This window comes from Tuber melanosporum, assembly GCF_000151645.1.
Source record: "Tuber melanosporum whole genome shotgun sequence assembly, scaffold_15, strain Mel28".
Lineage (NCBI taxonomy): Eukaryota > Fungi > Ascomycota > Pezizomycetes > Pezizales > Tuberaceae > Tuber > Tuber melanosporum.
The window spans coordinates 938,643-957,269 of record NW_003298808.1 but is presented as its reverse complement, the minus strand read 5'-3'; the positions used below and the strand labels follow the sequence as shown (position 1 = coordinate 957,269).

At 49.7% G+C, this 18,627-nt stretch overlaps 3 protein-coding genes; all 3 read left to right on the top strand.

The window, feature by feature from the left end:
* Positions 1-6,961: 6,961 nt before the first annotated feature.
* On the top strand, positions 6,962-8,709 carry GSTUM_00004785001 (uncharacterized protein; the record flags this gene model as incomplete). XM_002836554.2 has 3 exons in its annotated part: positions 6,962-7,405; positions 7,477-7,903; positions 8,008-8,709. The coding sequence occupies 3 exons, from the start codon at positions 6,962-6,964 to the stop codon at positions 8,418-8,420; spliced, it is 1,284 nt and encodes a 427-aa protein (XP_002836600.1). The 3' UTR covers positions 8,421-8,709.
* Positions 8,710-9,801: 1,092 nt separating this feature from the next.
* Positions 9,802-14,071, top strand: GSTUM_00004784001 (uncharacterized protein). XM_002836553.2 has 3 exons: positions 9,802-10,259; positions 10,400-11,774; positions 11,832-14,071. Exons 1-3 carry the CDS (start codon positions 9,870-9,872, stop codon positions 13,631-13,633), a joined length of 3,567 nt encoding a protein of 1,188 aa, XP_002836599.1. The 5' UTR covers positions 9,802-9,869; the 3' UTR covers positions 13,634-14,071.
* Positions 14,072-17,764: 3,693 nt separating this feature from the next.
* Positions 17,765-18,304, top strand: GSTUM_00004783001 (uncharacterized protein; the record flags this gene model as incomplete). The annotated part of the gene is made up of 1 exon (XM_002836552.1): positions 17,765-18,304. One exon carries the CDS (start codon positions 17,765-17,767, stop codon positions 18,302-18,304), a length of 540 nt encoding a protein of 179 aa, XP_002836598.1.
* Between the last annotated feature and the right edge of the window lie 323 nt (positions 18,305-18,627).

Sequence of the window (18,627 nt, the reverse complement as noted above, 5' to 3'; positions counted from 1 at the left end):
ATATGATATGGTGCTGATTCCTGTTCGTCAGCCGCCTATAATAGCTTCGTCGTGGTGAGGTGAAGGCTGTCCTGGTCGCGTGAACGCATGGACCAACACCGATCCCCCCGCGTTATCGGTCTTCGGATGATGAGGCTCTTGAGATGCCAAGCCACCCCCTTCCTAACGCAGCGGCCCCATGATCCCCCATTCTTCCGCCATCACAAGTCACCTGGACTCAGAACTCCTCCTGCGTTTTTAACGTCAAGTGGGCTCCCTGCGTGAGCGCAGTAACCAACGAGGAAATTGCTATGATAGCGCGTGGCCCCCATTCCAAACTTGTTTGTACTATACTCGAGTACGAGCGCCATAGTACCGGTACTCGAGAACAAGACTTCATGACCTGTTGTATCTCATGATCGTCAGCCCCTCCACTTTGTCAGCACTCCAAGCCCAAAGCAGGCAAGTTCTTCCCCACCACGGAAGAATTCCGACTCGTGAGCTATTATTAATCCTTGTATCAGCTACTGCTGCTCAAGCACATGGAGCCCAACCCTGACTGTTGAAATATGATCACCCGGAATGGCACATAGCAGAGAGTGTCCTCATCGAGAAGGCGAACAAACCCAGATATGATGTTGTGAAATCTTGGAGGATGATTCACCTGCTGCCGGTCTTGGCTAAGATTGGTGAGAGAGTGGTGTTAATCAAACTCACGTGTCAACTGGAGTTGGAGGAGACACAATTTGGGTCACGGAGGAAGAGGGGGGTTCATGACGCCATGGCGGTGGTATTGGAATTCTGGCAATTCTACCAGGACAGGGCCCGGATGATTGTCTCGATGGATGTAGAGGGGGGGTTTGATCATGTGGATCACAATCTTCTATCGGATTTCCTGGTGGCTCGTGGAGTGTGCCGGGAGTTGGTGTGCTGGGTGAGGAGGTAGTGTCTGAGGCGCACGGTTCAATTTCGTTTTAATGGACTGGTGTCAAAGGATTACTACATGGCCTGTGGCATACTGCAAGGATCGCTGTTGTCCTCGTTTTTGTTTGGGGCATATGTGGCCGACATATTTAGGCCGCAGCTACGTGCAGGTGTTTCGGTGGCGAGGGTGGTTAGTAGCTATGTCGATGATGGTGTGATTTTGGTGGCTGGGCCTTCGCAGGAGGTGGTCGCTAGGATTGCGCAGGAGATGTTCTTGGACTGCCGGAGAGTCGCACGGGGGAGGGGTATGGACTTCTCGCTAGGAAACTGCAGTGGGTGGGGCTGGATGACACGGCATGGGATGGTGTCTATTTCGGGGATGTTTGTTTGGAGCCGGTGGAGTGCCTTAGGGTGCTCGGGTACTACCTGAACAAGCATATGCACTGGGACCACCATGTCGAAGACTGGCTGAAGTTGGGATTGGGGGTGAGGAGGAGAATTAGGGGGTTGACGAGGAGGTGGGGGGTTGACAAGGGGATTGGGGTATGGGAGGTGTACCGGCTGGTACAGGCCGCATATCTTCCGACTGTTTACTATGGGCTTGAGTTCTTAACCGACTTTCCGTCGTATGTGAAGAGGATTCAGGTTCATGTGAACTATTGCATCCGGAGTACATTCCAGACTCCGATGAAGCTAGCCAACAATATCCTGAGTGCTGAGTTTGGAGTGGTCCTTGTTGGTATTCAGGGGTGTTACTTGCAACGGAGGTGCCATGCCAGGATGATTATATACCGCTTTGGGGAAGATATCCCATGGTGGTCGGCGACCCGGGCGGATTGGAAATTTGACGGGGTGCGAGCCACGGAATTGTACTCCGATAAGGAGCTGAATGTCCGGCTATCAATTCGGGTTGACCGGGGCAAGGCAGAAGCCTTGATGGCTTACCGGAAGTTGAAGGGAGATATGGACGGGAGGCTAATGGTGTGCACTGACGGATCCAGGACTGACAAGGGTGCTGCTTGTAGATGGGTGGCTTACCTTGATGGTGTTAGGGTTGGGTCTAGGAGATTTGGTGTGCCATCTAGATGGTCGATCGTGGAATGTGAGCTGATGGCCGTGGTTAATGCACTTTCGAGTGTAGCGGTAATTGCTCCTGCTTGTTGATGAGTGCTCCTGCTACTAGATTGTCAGCCTGTTCTCTCAATGGTGAGGAACATGGGTTGTGATGATGAAACGGCAGGTGTTTGGGATGCACTTGTGCCTCTATTGAACCAGTTCGATAGTGTGGGTCTGCAATGGGTTCTCGGTCATATGGAGATCGCCGGCAATGAGGAAGCTGATAAGATCACGAGGGGCTCAGTTGGAAGGAACCCTGGGTATGTTATTACGAACTCTTTTAGGCTTGGAAATATGATGATAGCTAAAGATTTGAGGCAGAAAGAGTGGGTGGCCTGGTGCAAGGCGGAAGGGCATGGGTACTACTCTAGTGAACCTACCAAACCCCGTCATTTGAGGGGTTTATCGAGGATGGACAAGTATGTCCTGGTGAGGCTGAGGAGTGGGGCCGGGATTGGGGATCATGAAAGCTGTATTGGGAGTGATGATAGGATGCACCTAGTCAAGTGTGACAGGTACGCTGAAATGAGACCTGATATGGGTCAACTCTTTGTTGACAAGTACCTTGATGGATGGGTCAAGTGGTGGCGGAAATACACCTGGATTGGGTTGGGGATACCTGAACAGAAAAGTGATCTTGGGGATGTACGCGTGGTGGCCGGGAATTCTTTTATTGGGATGATATTTGTGGAAGGAGAGAATGGACACGTGGTTGAGATCGCCTACAGGAAGGCTTGTGATAAATGTGGTGGATCTAAGGTGATCGGACATCGGTGCATGCTACCTGTGATTCTGAATACCATGCAATGCAGGTACCCATTCATGATTGGCGTCCAGGGAGATTTTCCATGTGACTCCTGTGGAGTGGATATTAAATACCGGTTGAGATGGGTCCACTTTGAGGGTAATAGAGAATGCGTTGAAAGTTGGGATGAACGATTCTGGGATGGGCTCTCAGAGGGATTGGGACAGTGGCTGGATGAATATTGGTACACAGTTGCGCTGTGGTGGGGCAAGATAATGGGGAAGACAGTTGACGGGCACTGTGGGTGGTGTGGGGTGGTGTTTGAGGTTGTGGAGATGCACCTGCGGTACTCGAAGAGTTGTTGGAATAAATTGTGGGAGGAATTTATATGTTGGCTTGGTGAGAGGGCTGAGCATGAACTTGTTGATGGATAGGTGGGGCTGTGAGGCAGTAAGACGCATTAATCTGGGATCCCACTTGTGGGATGAGTACCTGTGAGACTGCTGGATTTATGTTTGGGAGGAGGGTTGCAAGATGGTATTTGGCCATGGTAGTGTTTATTTTGTTTTGTTTTTATTTTTTGGAATGGTGTGGTGTTGGCTTATCACAGAAACATAATGCTGTTGGGTACATATACCCGTTGGGCTGTTATCCTGTTAGGAAGAATAAATTATTTGAATGACTGTTCCGAAACCCTGATCCTTGAGTGCTTGTCCCCGAGTGGCTAGGAAGGGGGGAGGATGGGGAATACGGAGAATGCAATGGTACACCATTGCTTTTATCCCTATATCTTTCATGATCCCACCGTCTAGGTGATTGATCTGCTTGAATTCGAAATCCGTCCGCATAAAAAACCCTTAACTAGTATTAGGGTTGCTACTCCAAACTTAGGATCTCTACAAGTACTCGAGTACAAGGAGGAAAACAGTAAGAGATCGAGCAAGATGATACGCTATTGTCATATCTTCACATTTCTATTCCTTTCTTTTCTTATTACTTCTTTTTCATTTCCCCAGGAGCTCCGTTCAGAACTACCTTTACTCCGTCCGCCGAAGAAAGCTCCTCTAAATGAGTTCAAAACAGCTCTTGAGAGTTTATAGGAAGGCTTTTTCGACTTGTCATCCGGGACCTATCCTGCTGACATATCGGATTTAATCGCCGAACAGCTTTGACCGGGGGATGAGATAGAATGAGCTCGATCTGAGATCGATATCGGGCCATGCGATGAGGTGGAGATTGCCGTTGCCAGGAGCCCAGCGAACACGGCTCCTGGAAGAGACGGCATGACTTACCCTTTCTGCAGGTTCCTTATGAGGACCAACTTGGGTGTGTTCCGGAGGATGATAGGGTTTGGATTGAAATACGACCACCCGGAATGGCAGGTGGCGGAGAGTGTCCTCATCGAGAAGGCGGACAAACCCAGATATGACGTTGTGAAATCTTGGAGGATGATTCACCTGCTACCAGTTTTGACTAAGATTGGTGAGAGAGTGGTGTTAATCAAACTCACATGTCAACTGGAGTTGGAGGAGACACAGTTTGGGTCATGAAGGAAGAGGGGGGTTCATGATGCCATGGCGGTAGTGTTGGAATTCTGCCGATTTTACTAGGACAGGGCCCGGATGATCGTCTCGATGGATGTGGAGAGAGGGTTTGATCATGTTGATCACAATCTTCTCTCGGATTTCCTGGTTGCTCGAGGGGTATGCCGGGAGTTGGTGTGCTGGGTCCAGAGGTGGTGTCTGAGGAGAACGGTACATTTTCGTTTTAACGGACTGGTGTCTAAGAACTACTTCACGGCCTGTGGCATTCCACAAGGGTCGCCGTTGTCCCCCTTTTTGTTTAGGGCATATGTGGCCGATATTTTTAGGCCGTGGTTGCGTGCAGGTGTTTTGGTGGCGAGGGTGGTTAGTAGTTATGTTGATGATGGTGTGATTTTGGTGGCTGGGCCTTCGAGAAAGGTAGTTGCTGAGATTGTGCAGAAGACATTTCTAGACTGCTGGAGAGTGGCGAGAGGGAGAGGAATAGACTTCTCCACAAGGAAACTGCAGTGGCTTGGGCTGGGTGATACGACATGGGATGGTGTTCATTTCGGGGATGTTTGTTTGGAGCCAGTGGAATGCCTTAGGGTACTAGGGTTCTACCTAAACAAGCATATGCACTAGGACCACCATGTCGAGTATTGGCTTAGGAGGGGATTGGGGGTGAGGAGGAGAATTGGTGGGTTGACGAGGAGGTGGGGGGGTAACAAGGGGATTGGGGCATGGGAGGCGTACTGGCTGATCCAAGCTGCATATCTTCCGACTGTTTGTTATGGGCTTGAGTTCTTAACCGACTTTCCATCCTATGTGAAGAGAATTCAGGTGCATGTGAACGACTGTATTCGGAGCACATTCCGAACCCTGATGAAACTTGCCAACAACATCCTGAGCGCTGAATTTGGAGTGGTGCCTATCATGTTGCAAGGGCGATACTTGCAAAGGAGGTGCTACGCCAGGATGATAACATACCGCTTTGGGGAGGACTTCCCATAGTGGTCGGCGACTCTGGCGGATTGGGAATTTGACGGGGCGCGAGCCACGGAATTGCACTCTGATAAGGAGTTGAATGTCCGGCCGTCAATTCGGGTTGACCGTGGCAAGGTGGAAGCCTTGGTGGCTTACAGGAGGTTAAAGGAAGATATGGACGGGAGGCTGATGGTATTCACTGACGGATCCAAGACTGGTAAGGGTGCTGCCAGTGGATGGGTGGCTTACCTTGGGGGTGTCAGAATGGGGTCTCGGGGATTCGGTGTGCCATCCGGATGGTCGATCATGGAATGTGAGCTGATGGCTGTAGTTAATGTGCTTTCGAGTATGGCTGTCATTGCTCCTGGATGTCGACGAGTACTCCTGCTGTTAGATTGCCAACCAGTGATCTCGATGGTGAGAGACATGTGTTGTGATGATGAAACGGCAGGTATTTGGGATGCACTTGAGCCTCTATTGAACCAGTTCGATAGTGTGAGTTTGCAATGGGTTCCCGGTCATATGGGGATCGCTGGCAATGAGGAAGCTGATAGGATCGCGAGGGGTCGGTTGGGAGGAGCCCCGGGCATGTCATTACCAACTCGTTTAGGCTTAGGAATATGATGATTGCCAGAGATCTGCGGCAGAAAGAGTGAGTGGCCTGGTGCAAGGTGGAAGGGCACGGGTAGTACTCTAGGAAACCCACCAAGTCCCGTCATTTGAGGGGTTTATCGAGGATGGACAAGTATGTCCTGGTGAGGCTGAGGAGTGGAGCCAGGATTGAGGATCATGGAAGCTGCATCGGGGGTGATGACCGGATGCATTTGGTCAAGTGTAACCGATACGCTGAGATGAGACCTGATGTGGAGCAGCTCTTTGTCGACAAGTACCTTGAGGAATGGGTCAAGTGGTGGCGGAAGCATACCTGGGTTGGGTTGGGGATACCCAACAAGAAGGATGATCTCGGGGACGTCCGTTTGGTAGCGGGGAATCCTTTCCAGGGGACGATATTTGTGGAAAGGGATGACGGCCATATGGTTGAGATTGTGCGCAGGAGGGCTTGTGATAGGTGTGGGCGATCTGGTGAGATCGGACATCGATGCATATTGCCTGTAATTCTGCATGCCATGCAATGCAGGTACCCGTTCATGATTGGTGTCCACGATGATTTTCCATGTGGCTCCTGTGGGGTAGGAATTAGATACCGGTCGAGGTGGGTGCACTTCGAGGGTAGTCGGGAGTGCGTGGCGGATTGGGGTGAGCGGTTTTGGAATGGGCTCTCGGTGGAGTTGGACGAGAAACGGGATGAATACCGGAACTCGGTTGCCTTATGGTGGGGCAAGATGATGGGCAAGACTGTTGACGGATGCTGTGGGTGGTGCGGGATAGTGTTTGAAGTTGTTGGGATGCACCTGAGGTATTTGAAGAGTTGTTGGGCTAAATTGTGGGGGGAATTTATATGTTGGCTTGGTGAGAGGGCTGAGGGTGAATTGATTGAGTTGGGGGATAGGGCTATGAGGCAGTAAGACACTATAATCCGGGATCCCACTGGTGGGATGAGCGCCCGTGAGACTGCTGGATTTATGTTTGGGTGGAGTGTCGCAAGATGGTATTGGGCCATGGTAGTGTTTATTTTGTTTTTGTTTTTATATTTTGGAATGGGGTGGTGTTGGCTTATCACGGGGACATAATGCTGTTGGGTACATATGCCCGTTGGGCGGTTATCCTTTTAGGAAGAATAAATTATTTAAATACAGGTATAGACTGGACACGCGCTGTATTGGGAACATACCTTGCAGCTGGAGCCCACACCCTATCCGAAATTCCTGGTGAAAGAGCTCTTTCAAATACATGCTTTGCGCAACTGATAGCTTTCTTTTATGGTCAGGATGACCAAGGACTGCGCCGTCAAGCTTTCGACGATATTCTGTGGGTGGTACTCGGCTGGTTAGAGGCAATAAAGATGATAGATTATCGCAAGGAGACCTTCGAAGATTCCGAATGGGCAGGGGCGGAATGGCGGAAGCCTTTTGCGCAACGAGCGCTCGAGTTCTACCTTCTCGCTGAGGGAGGTTGGGATACTGCGCTCTGCGCCGGCGGGATGCTCTGGAGCCCTTACCTGGATCCCTACAAGGTACGTATGCCTAGTAGGCAGTTATCCTTTTAGGAAGAATAAATTACTTAGTTAAATTACTTGAATACAAGAACGCCATAACGAACGAGTTGTATATATCTGCTAGCATCGGAATGTACCTTTACAACGGCGATCGGAATGAGCGCTATTTATTCAATGCGATAAGAGGGCACGAATGGTTAAGGAATAGCAACATGACAAACAAACAGGGGCTTTATACCGACGGCTTCCATATCTCGAATGTCAAAGGTGTGGGGGAGAAGATATGTGATGTCAGGGACGAAATGGTTTACACGTACAACCAGGGTGTGCTCCTAAGTGGGCTACGTGGGCTCGCAGAAGCAACAGGCGACGAAGGGTATTTATCAGAAGGATTCGAACTGGTGGATGCCGTAGTGACGAGCGAGAACCGTGTGGGGGAGATTGTCCGTGACGGGATTCTCACAGAAAAGTGCGACATTGGAGGGTACTGTTCTCAGAATGGCCACATGTTTAAAGGTAAGTTAGGAATACGGTAATAACATAAGAAACTTGCTTTCGTCTGTTACACCATGATTCGTTTTCTCGTTTGTTTATTCAAAACTTATGTATGCATGCATCAGGCATATTCTTCCACCATTTGACGCTTTTCTGCGAGCCTCTGCCTACCGTATCATCCAACAGCGCTCTCAGCGGAGCAGCAAGATCCCGGCACCTTGAGCGTTGCACAGATTTACACAATTTCATCCGCAAGAACGCTGCGGCAGCATGGAGCACCCGTAACCTGAAGGGCGTTGTCGGAACCTGGTGGGGTGCACCGAAGCATGTGTCCTCTTCCGACAAGTTCGAGACAATTCTGGACCCCGGAGCCGTAGATATTCAGAACGGCGGCGGGATCGGTCGCCCGCTATCCATTCCGATGGACAACACACCAGGCGGAGACTTGAACGACAGGGGTCGCGGAAGAACCGTTGAGAGTCATTCGGGTGGATTAGCGGCTTTGAGAGCCGTCTTGCGAGTCGCTGAGAGGAGTTAAACCGTTATATACCACCCTACGGTAGTAGAAATATCCTGTTTTCTTCTTCTCCTTTTTAGATTCCTTTCTATATTGCCTCCTACAGTATAATATACCAATGCCCTAGGATTTTTAGGCTGTATGTGTTGGGATCTCCTTGTCGATTTTTAGTTAGGCACGAAACGGTACTCGCCCGTATATCAGGGCCATGGTGCGGTACCATACATGAATAGAGGGGGGCTTAGCCCTATTATGCATAGCGAGCGAGGATACTTTCTATCAATTTGTTGGCCACCTCGATGCCTTTCAATTGTGGTTATCGATAGTTGGCTGGACTGCAGTTCTTCTAGCCCTCCACCCACAATTCCACCTACTTGAAACGGAGAGGTGTGAGGGGGCCTAGAGGATATTTACTCGTGGACATAACATTGGGGCGGGGAGTTACCGTCCGGGGCATGAACTCGCCTCTATCAACTTTGTAAAGGATATTATTGTGGTGTCGAGCTGATCTAATTATCATACTTAGTAGAGTGGTGGGTAGGGCAACTTGGAGGTGTCCGCTGCTTAAGCTTATCGCTGCCGTGCAACACAATGGGACAACGCACACTTTCTCGCCCACTCTCGCTCCTTCCCTATTTTGCAGCTTTTCTTTCCCTTATTGACCTTGCCAGCAAATTTTTATTGTTATTTTTTCCGTTTTCTTATTTTATTTTATTTTGTAATAATCCCATCCTACTCGTTCTCAGCTTCTACCTGCATTCCAAAAATCTCGGCTTTTATCATATGTACTTGTGCAAGGTTTTTTTTTTTTTGGCCATCCATACAGTCTGCAGCCTCGAACGAGCACCCGAGAGATAGTCTACAACTCCATCTCCTACCCACATTTCTACCAAACACAACACCCCTCACCCCCTCTCTCTTCCTCTCGCTCACAATCATTCACCTCCCCGACACCCAATGCCCACGCCTCCCTTCGTGTTCGGCGTAACCCCCTAGTACCGTACAGTACGAGTACTGGTATGATACCCTCATTCATACTTACATGCGTGCTCGTACACATCTAGTACCATACACATATCATACACATATTACTCGTACACACACCACCTCCCCCGTCTATCAATAGAAATCCCCCCTCTTGTTATTTTTTTCCCTCCATTAACCGCCATCCATAACACGCTTTCCACATCCCATCACCTGTTCCCTTCCACCCGTATCTTTTCTCCGCCCCTCCAAAAAAAAAATTAAAGCGGAGCGATACGGAAGGGCAAACGAAACATCCGGACCGTGACAAGACATCATAACTCATTTCAATACCCCAAACCCAACCTTATCTCACATCATCAAGTTGTTTCTCCTAACCTCTATTACAATCCTCTCCATCGGCGGATGTCCACGTATTGGCGGCTTTCAATATCCAGGTCCCTGCTAGCTACTTTCTCTGCACGCCGGACCAACAACGATCGAAGCATGAACCGTTCCAGCACCGTCGACGCCAGCAAGTCTCCATCCTCGGGAGCGGGCCAGGATACTAACGGCGGTGCTCAACTGCGGGAAGACATAATCCTGACTCCTGCCTCTACAACAATGTCGGAAGGAAGCGAGGGTGAAAGAAATGAGAGGCGAGAGGCAGAGGGGGGGTTAACACGGCCGACCGAAGATAACGCCGAAATGGGGGAGCCGAAGATGGATAACAACAACAATCGCCGCGATAATATCCCAGAAGTGGAGGATTGGGCTCAATACACGCCATCCCGCAACAGAGACATTCGTGAAGAGATGGGCAGTTTGAATAACGAAATTCCGAACCTAAAAGAATTATTCGCTAGAACTAGTTCTGCTATGGACGAAGAGGCCGATGTAAATACCCCCCCTTCTCCCTCCGTCCCCACCTTTTTTCCCCAGCCTACTTTGTTCTATTTTTGGACATATAACCATTGATTTTTTTCTTCCCGATGTGACAAACAAACCGGAAAAAAAATTAATATAATGGCTCTTAGCACCTTACGAGAGTAAAGGCAAATCACCGATCGTCGCTCGCTTCGCTTGCCGAATCTCACCGAACTGAGATCTCAAACCTTACTGCGTCCCACCAGAATGAAATCAAAAAGCTTGAGGAATCACACGTGGAGGAGATGCGGAATGCCCGGAGAGGCTATGGCTTTAATAACGATCTCGTTCGTGGATTGCATGAGAGTTATGGGAAACAGATCGAATCATTAGTTCTCGATCTAGGAGAGGCTAGGCGACAGCTGAAAATGAAGTTGCGTTCTATTTCATCAACTTCTTCCTCGCCTATGGCAACAAAATCTAGTGTTTCTTCATTTCCCGACGAGGACCCCTTGGTCCACGATATCCTTGCGAGAAGGTTACCCATGATTCTCAATTTTGGCGATCTTGATAAGGCACTTTCAACTACCGAAATATCCATCCCGCACCCTGGATCTTCGTTCAGGGCTGTGTACAAACACCTTTGCCATGCTGCCAAGAACCACCTTCAAGCTCTTAATGCTGCTGCGGAACTATTCGCTACTGGTGCTAAATGGACATCGGAAGTTCGGAAGATTAAGCACTGGTATCAATCCGCTCTCGAGGAACGGATCCATTTTAGGATTCTAAATGAGAGCGGTGGAAGTAATATCAAAGATTTATGGGAAACCGGGTTATGGAAAGCAGATGATTTTATTCTGCAGGTCGATTGTGCGGCAGAAGAAGCCTGGCCGAAAGTTCACGTATATGACGAAGGCATTGCAGAGCAACGAAAAAAATTGACCTCACCCAGCGGGGGTCGGCCTTCCTCTCTGAGGTCTCAATCAAGAACTTCTTTCGGTCTGACATCGGAGCAACTTATCGAAGTTGAAGGTGAAACATCGAGAGGCTTTGATGCCACTGCTGAATTGGAGAGGATCAACCGGGAGCTTGGCGAACTGGAGGTTCATGACCATTTGAGGCATGCCGGCGATGAGAATAAGGAAAATATCGATGGTTCGGTGCCGAAACGCTACGTGACCGTGGAGGAAGTTGTAGACGAGGACGATCCGGTCAGAGCGGCCGGGGAGGGAGCAGAAGATGAAGACGTCGGATTGTCGGTACCCTCCTCCCCAACACCGACTCCCAAGGAGCCCGGGGAGACCACTGTGCCTTTGGGTTGGATGGACAATAACAATATTGGTGATAAAATGGGATCTAGCAGTAGAGCTGCGTCAAACCGCAGCCTATTTTCAAAATTTCTGGAGGAGGGTCTTGGGACCGGGAAGCGGGACAAGAGGCCTACCAGCGGATCAAACGCGTCTGATTCCTGGCGATTTGATGATCTTTTCTCCTCGCCCACAGAGAGGAAGAAGGGCAAAGAGAGAAGTACAGTGTCCTCAGATGGTTTGTTTTTTCCTTTCATCATTCTTCGCAATCCTTACTTACGTTTTGGACCCATAGAATCGTTGCAGGATCGGGATGAGCAAACAAATGGAGCTAGGGGACCCCAACCTTGGAGATGGATCTTGACTCCCGGTGGAACGGTAATCACACCACCGCAATATGATTCAGATAACCAAGCTCCTAAAGTGGGGACACAGAGCTTCGAAAGAGCTAGTGCACCGCGTTTGGGGAGGTTAAATGAGGAGGATACCGAGGATGAACATATCATTAGCGAATCAGACCAGCCAGACGTTGAACAGGAGGAACTAAGAACAGAGAGAAAGAGACGTAAGCCTTTCTTCCTCTTCGGCGAGGGACCTGCGGCTTCTCCGGCTCCTCCCCCGGCCCCCGAACCATCCACGCGAAAGTCTCCGACACTTCCAGCTTACCTTCGTGCTGAGATGGAGAGTTCATATCAGAGCACAAGGATCGACGATGACTCGGATATTGACGATAACCAGCCAAGGGAAGCAGATATTGAGAATGCTTTCTCGAAAATGAAACCCGGCCCATGCGATACTCCCGTAATGGGTAATTCCAGAACTGCAGTTTCCTTGACCCCGCTTCTCGGAGATAGAAGTCCAACTCCTCGGCGAGGTGGGCCTTCTCTAAGGCTCGATACTGACAATTTCAAAGCCACTCGCGGGCCGGGCGAACGTTCTGCACCAATGCCCAAGGCACCCAACCCAAGTGCTTCGACGAAGGGGCCCAAGTATAGAGGTGGCAGCGGCTCCTATGGCTATCCTGGACCCAGCCATGTGCAAGAGGGAGGGGGTTTAGACGAACCATGGGAATCAGCGTCTGAAGGAAGTGCCTCTGGGAAATGGGGTAGTCGACGTGGCAATCGATGTGGCCATGGGAAAGGCCCTAGCACGCGTACATGGAGGCGTGACCTTGATTCGGAAGATTTCCGAAGCCGATCTGTTTCCCCGCAAATTCCACCGCCAAGTCGTTCGTCAATGACCACTACTGATAGAAGCGCCGATTTTATCCCTCCACCGCAGACTTACCAGCAGAATATCGGCAGTGGCAGCGGCAGTAACGGCCCTGTTCGCTATGGTGGAGTGCGTTATATGGGACCTTTGGGCCCCACCCATATGCGAAATTATGCAGGTGCCCACCAAGCAGATATGATCTTCCACCAGCAAATGAAGAATCCAAAGGAACTCTTTGCAGCCGGCTATCGGCCGAACGGCCCCCCGCCTTTCATCAGCCCTATGGGTCCGGTATACGCTCCAAACCCCCCACACTCGGTTTCTGCTTTTGGAGGTGGTGCCATGGGAAGGTCACCTGCGTTCCTCTTAGGAAATAATGAACAAAGGGTCGCATCAGAGAACGGAGGCAACTGGCCGATGCGCCCTCCGCTCACGGCGCACCCACAATTTGGCCCGCATATGTGGAATCTTTCCGGCGAGGGACCCCGCCGAAGCTATTCTACTGATTCCATCTCTCCGCATTTGTGGAAACTCGATGCGGAGGGTGGACTGCAACAAGCCCCAGGTCCCATCCCAGGACCAACGATGCCGCCACAGCGTCCTGGATCCACGATTGCGGACCAAACCGCATACCAAAACCAGATTAATGCCTCTTTGATGAGTGCCCTGGCCAATGGATATGCACAACAGCCTAGCACCCCCGGAAGCCATGGAAGCGTGGTGGGGCAGATGCCAGGTCCACAGTGGTACCTCAATATGCAGCAAGCCCAAGCCCAGGCCCAAATGCAAGGGAACCCAACTATTCCGCCCGGATTTGAAGCCTGGACTAGCAGCCCAATAGGAGGGATGCCAGGGCAATGGGCAATAGGTCCATTTAGCTCATGATTTTTGTTTTTCACTAACTAAAAAACAAAGGCTTGTAACAACTGAAAAAAATTGTATTTTTGTATGCTTCTTTTCCTCCTGTTTTCCTGATTTGAATCATTTCTTCCCCCTTTTCGGCGAGCGGATTTGCTTTTTTGCTTCCCATTCCTCATTTGCCCCGATAATCGCTTTTTCTTTGCTTGTTTTGCGGTGGGGTCAAGGGGTTTTACATCACTTTAGTGATCACGGTAAATGCGACGGTTTCGATGCTTGGAAACGAAAAAAAGGATATCATGGGGTGTTTTTACTTTCTCTTTACATTTTACTCTTTCTTTTTTTTTTCAACGAAAAAAAAGAAGCTATTGTATTCGTTTGCTGGTCAATTTTTTCTTCTGCCCGGCCCGGGTGGGGCAGAGCGGTCGTTTTTTATGTAGGTTCAATATATTGGGCTTTGGTTTTTTTCTTTTTAATTTGTTCGATTGTGATGATGGCGATATTAGCGGTGTTTGGAGGTGGGTCTGAGTGAACCCACCGGAGAGAGTTGACGAGGGTGATGGGGAACGATTGGTGCATTCATGATGCTAATTGAAGAGCACTAGATCATCAATTATCACGCGAACCTGATCACAGGTTATCACTCAGTCTCAATAAATTCCATAATTGGGAACAGAGTGAAGGAAGATTTAGGAGGAAATAGGCCGGACGGTATTCGATCAGCGGAACACCACCAGCAAACCTGGTTATTGAAGAGCCATCCGGAGCTATAGCTCGGGAATTGGGCGTGGAAGAGGCGCTTGAGAAGGTAGGCTCTCGCGCCCTATCACATTCAATCCGATCTCCTATAATCTGGCAGTTTTAAGCTGGCTTGGTTTCTCTAGGGGTCCAAGATTTCTCCCTCGTAATAGCATGATGGGCGGTGAACTTAAGTGGCTCAACAATGCTCAGATGCTCTCCATTACCTTCTGTTAGGGTGTTAAACCGGAGCTTGGTATTTCAGCATTAGCACTGGGCTTGGGTAAGAATTTCCCCGAGTAAATGGCCTTTCGGCTTGGTGGCTAACACTTCCCATGTCCCATACTTTAGGCCAACGATCATCCCGACGGGTCACCGGAGCTATTTTCTGGCTTGACTAGACCATTCCATGTACCTTGGCTCTCCACTTATACTGATACATATAGTATGGTGTGATACTCCATTCTCTGGCAAGATTTACTTGTCGCCAATGCATTGAAGTAAGAGTTTTCTTTGTAATCTGTCTCAAATTCCCAACAAAACGCCTTTACCTAACCCTTTATGGCCAAAACCAGGTCTATTTTGGACCTTCCTGACTGTATTGAATGTTTTACTTCAACCCCTGCTTCGCTTTAGCGTGCTAGCGGCAGGCAAATTTTGCCAGATAATGCGGCCTTTCCAAGCTTCAGTCGACCAGGCTGAGTCACAATAAATCACTCGTTGTCGGAAATGATATCACATTTGGCACAAGGCTGGCGAAATAACGACTTTCTCTTTCGCTTTTGGCATCTCTAATTGTTTACCCACAGCTTGGCAAATTTGATTGGATTTCCTATTTCTTTGATTTCTCGCCTAAATCGGGATTCCTGGAACATCTATTGTAGCCGAGCGGAGGTTCCATTGAAAATGGGTATTCTGCATGACCGGCGAATAGTCTTATTCCCACCCTTAAGGTGATTGATTAGACTCTATCTACTTATATGCAGTGCATTGTATGAGACAAGCCCTGGTTCGCCACACCGCACTGTATTTTCGGTGTTTTTCTGCTTGCTAAAACACCGTCTCACGTGTTTCCTGCAAACACAAAGCGCGTACCACAGGTTCACCACCTCGCGTTGCGCTAAATACCATTGACGGGCCTCAGCGGATAAATTTACTAAACGGGTAACCTAAATACAATACCGTTTGATACTCGCATCGGGTTTTGGATTCCTTGACTGTCTTTTTTGTGTTAGTTTTTCGGGACCAAAGGAATAGTACCGATGGCGCACCCTGTCGATTGACCCTATCGGTGCGGTCGTAGCACCTACGAATCGGCGCCCGATATCTTGATGGCGCTGCAGCGGGCTGAACCCCCATTGGCCACACTTACCTCATCACTTAACATTACATCACTGAGAAAAAAGCTCGAGGGGAGCCCGTCATGGTTGAAGCCTATCGGAGTTATGCGCTGAAAGGGGGTTGAAAAGCTTGACGATTTATCACGTGGCAGCAGCGCAGCACTTTTGGGTGACTACGAGTAACTCAGCTTTTGTGCCTCGGGGATGTGCTTCTGAGACGGAGCGACGAAAACATATTGAATCCCTGCTTGTGTGAATAGGAACGGGCTTAATTCTGCAATGGGGGGAGAGCAAAACTCTTCTCACCGCTTTCAGCCCTGTTATAAAGAAAGTGTTGTGTCGGCTTGCCGCGCTGAGATTGGGATTGGGGTGATTAGCCAGATGATGTTTGGTGATTGGGGGATCACGTTTCGGGCCGCCTGAACAGTAGCCGACTGTAACCGTCACACGATTACATGGGGAATCTACTGGCGGATTACGGACCCAGCAGAAAAACAAGTTATCGGTAGCCGGTCTGAATTATGCGGGGGGGCGTTTGTTATGATAAACCAGGTTAGTTTTAAACCCCCCTGGGAAGGGTGATGGTGCGAGGGCTGGAGGGGTCTGCCTGGATGAAGCTGGCTGATATGCGGTGTTTTTCAATGGGCGTTAGGGGCTGTAGGTAGGATGCCTATGGGCAAATTGGATATGCGCGGAGCCCGCCTCCTGCCGGTGCAGTCACTAGACATGCAAGTAACCAAGCGGTGAAACGGTGGACTGGACTAATGATCCATTCCAAGGTAAGCGATGCTTCTTCATTGTCCGGAAGGTTGGAATTCCCGGAGCTTTGCGATGTGGGCCCTGGTTATATCTGAGGTTATCTGGGGAACTCCAAGGCTGTCATACAGTACGTGCTGCACCTCTCCACACTCCATATCTCTGAAGATTGCTCGCCGTTTGCTGACTTCTGGGTTGCAGAGAGCCCATTTGCTGGGAATGGCATCGCCGTTCTATCTCTCCCCTTAAGTGGAAGGGGCTCCTCCGTGTGTGCGCATTTTGCTAGACCATTGATTTTTCGAGTGTTAGGCAGGCTAGCAGACGGCGAAGGAAAAATGAGAACTCGATTATTTGCACAACAGCCTTTGTCTTGCTTTTTTACTACCCCCCAGGGAATTTGTGGGAATGCGAAATGGAAGAATATGAACGCGGTGGGTGAGTGAATGGGGGAAGGGGGGGAGAGGGGATGTAGATTAGAGCCATAGAAATGCTATGATTGAATGAATCAGTGCGATACTAGGCGATGCTCGAGTGAGATGCCGTGCTGTTGCGCCTTGGGAAAGGTAAAACATCCCTTATCGCAGCTGTGATCTCCCACGTAGCTGCGCAGGCAGTACGATAGGAGTTGCGATAAAGCAGGTGTCGTGTCCCTGAAAAACGTAACCAGCTCAAGAGCTGCCACTCATGTAGTGAAATTAATATTATGATAATGTTATTATGAAAACTATCGTCAGCTAGGCTCGTCATACTCGCAGCCGTAATACCTAACGAGGCCTATCATGCGTGTAGCCCTAACCTACCGCGCTGGCGTCCGAGTGCCCGCGCATGCCACTATCATATCTTATGAGGATGAGCTCTGCTAAATTAACCTAACTTACTAACTCTTGGTTGATCCCATTTGGTATCATAGTTACCCTCCCCGACAAACGGGAAGTCGGTTCAACAACCAACCAACCAACCGACCGACCAACCAACCAACCAACGACCAACGACCAACGACTGCAATTCCCCTTTCTCTTCCTTGACCTCCTCCTTTACCTATAACACAAAATAAATACTTCTAAACGAAAGGAAAAAAGGAAGCCGAAAGCACTGAATGCCCCTAAAGCGCCTTATCCAAACACTGGCACCAAAAATGACTATCCGTATCACCTCTACCACTGCCCCCACCACCCCCACCACCCCTACCCCCGCTACCAACCTCGCTATCGCTACAACTGCAACTGCCAAAACTGCTCCAATTGAAGCGGCTGCCACCGCCGCCACCCCACCAAAATTTACCCTAAACCCAACTACCCCCCCACCTACCATCCACCATGCATACATGCAATCCGCTCTCCAAATCGCCACCTCAGCCCTCCAAAGCAATGAAGTACCCGTCGGCTGTGTCTTCGTGCACGGCTCACGCATAATCGCCAGCGGCCGAAACGACACAAATCGTTCCCTTTGCGGGACCCGCCATGCGGAGCTCGTCGCGATTGACAAGATCTTGGCTACCCATCCGCCGTCCATATTCAAAGAGACCGACCTATACGTTACTGTCGAGCCATGCATCATGTGCGCTAGCGCACTCCGCCAGATCGGTATCAGGAAGGTCTACTTCGGCTGCTCGAATGATAGGTTTGGCGGATGCGGTGGGGTCTTGAGGGTCCATGAAGGGGATGGGATGGGCGACGGAAGGAATGGTGGGAATGGCGGGGGGGGAGGAGGATATGAGGTTGTCGGCGGGATTTATTCATCCAGCGCTGTGGTTAAGTTGAGAGAGTTTTATGTCCAGGAGAATGGAAGGGCCCCTGTCGCTACTAGCAAGAAGGGGAGGGAGTTGAAAACTGATAACCTGCCTGTCGATGTGGACGTTTTGTAAAGGGGCAAGAGGCTATGTATGGACAGGTGGATTGATTGATTGGTTGATTGATTGATTGATTTCAGGGGTAGTTTAGTATAGCTTGTCTGATGATTGCGACGATGATGGTTATGATGACGGAAAAACCTTTTTCCCTCTCCTATGTTCCCTTCCCTCTTCCCTTCCCTTCCCTTGCGCATTTTTATCTTTTACTAGTACAATTTTTTATTATTATGGCGGGCATGTTGCTAGCGACAGTGTCCTTGCTTCTTTGGTTGGTCCGCTGGCGAATTGGTGTTTGGGCATTGTATTTTTTTCAACTTTTCACTTTCCCGTATTCCACG

Excerpts from the sequence above, each read along its gene's own strand:
- GSTUM_00004784001 (XM_002836553.2), top strand. The coding sequence starts at position 9,870 with ATGAACCGTTCCAGCACCGTCGACGCCAGCAAGTCTCCATCCTCGGGA. Across the intron at positions 10,260-10,399 it reads CTATGGACGAAGAGGCCGAT|CACCTTACGAGAGTAAAGGC; the intron begins GTAAATACCCCC and ends AATGGCTCTTAG. Across the intron at positions 11,775-11,831 it reads AAGTACAGTGTCCTCAGATG|AATCGTTGCAGGATCGGGAT; the intron begins GTTTGTTTTTTC and ends TTGGACCCATAG.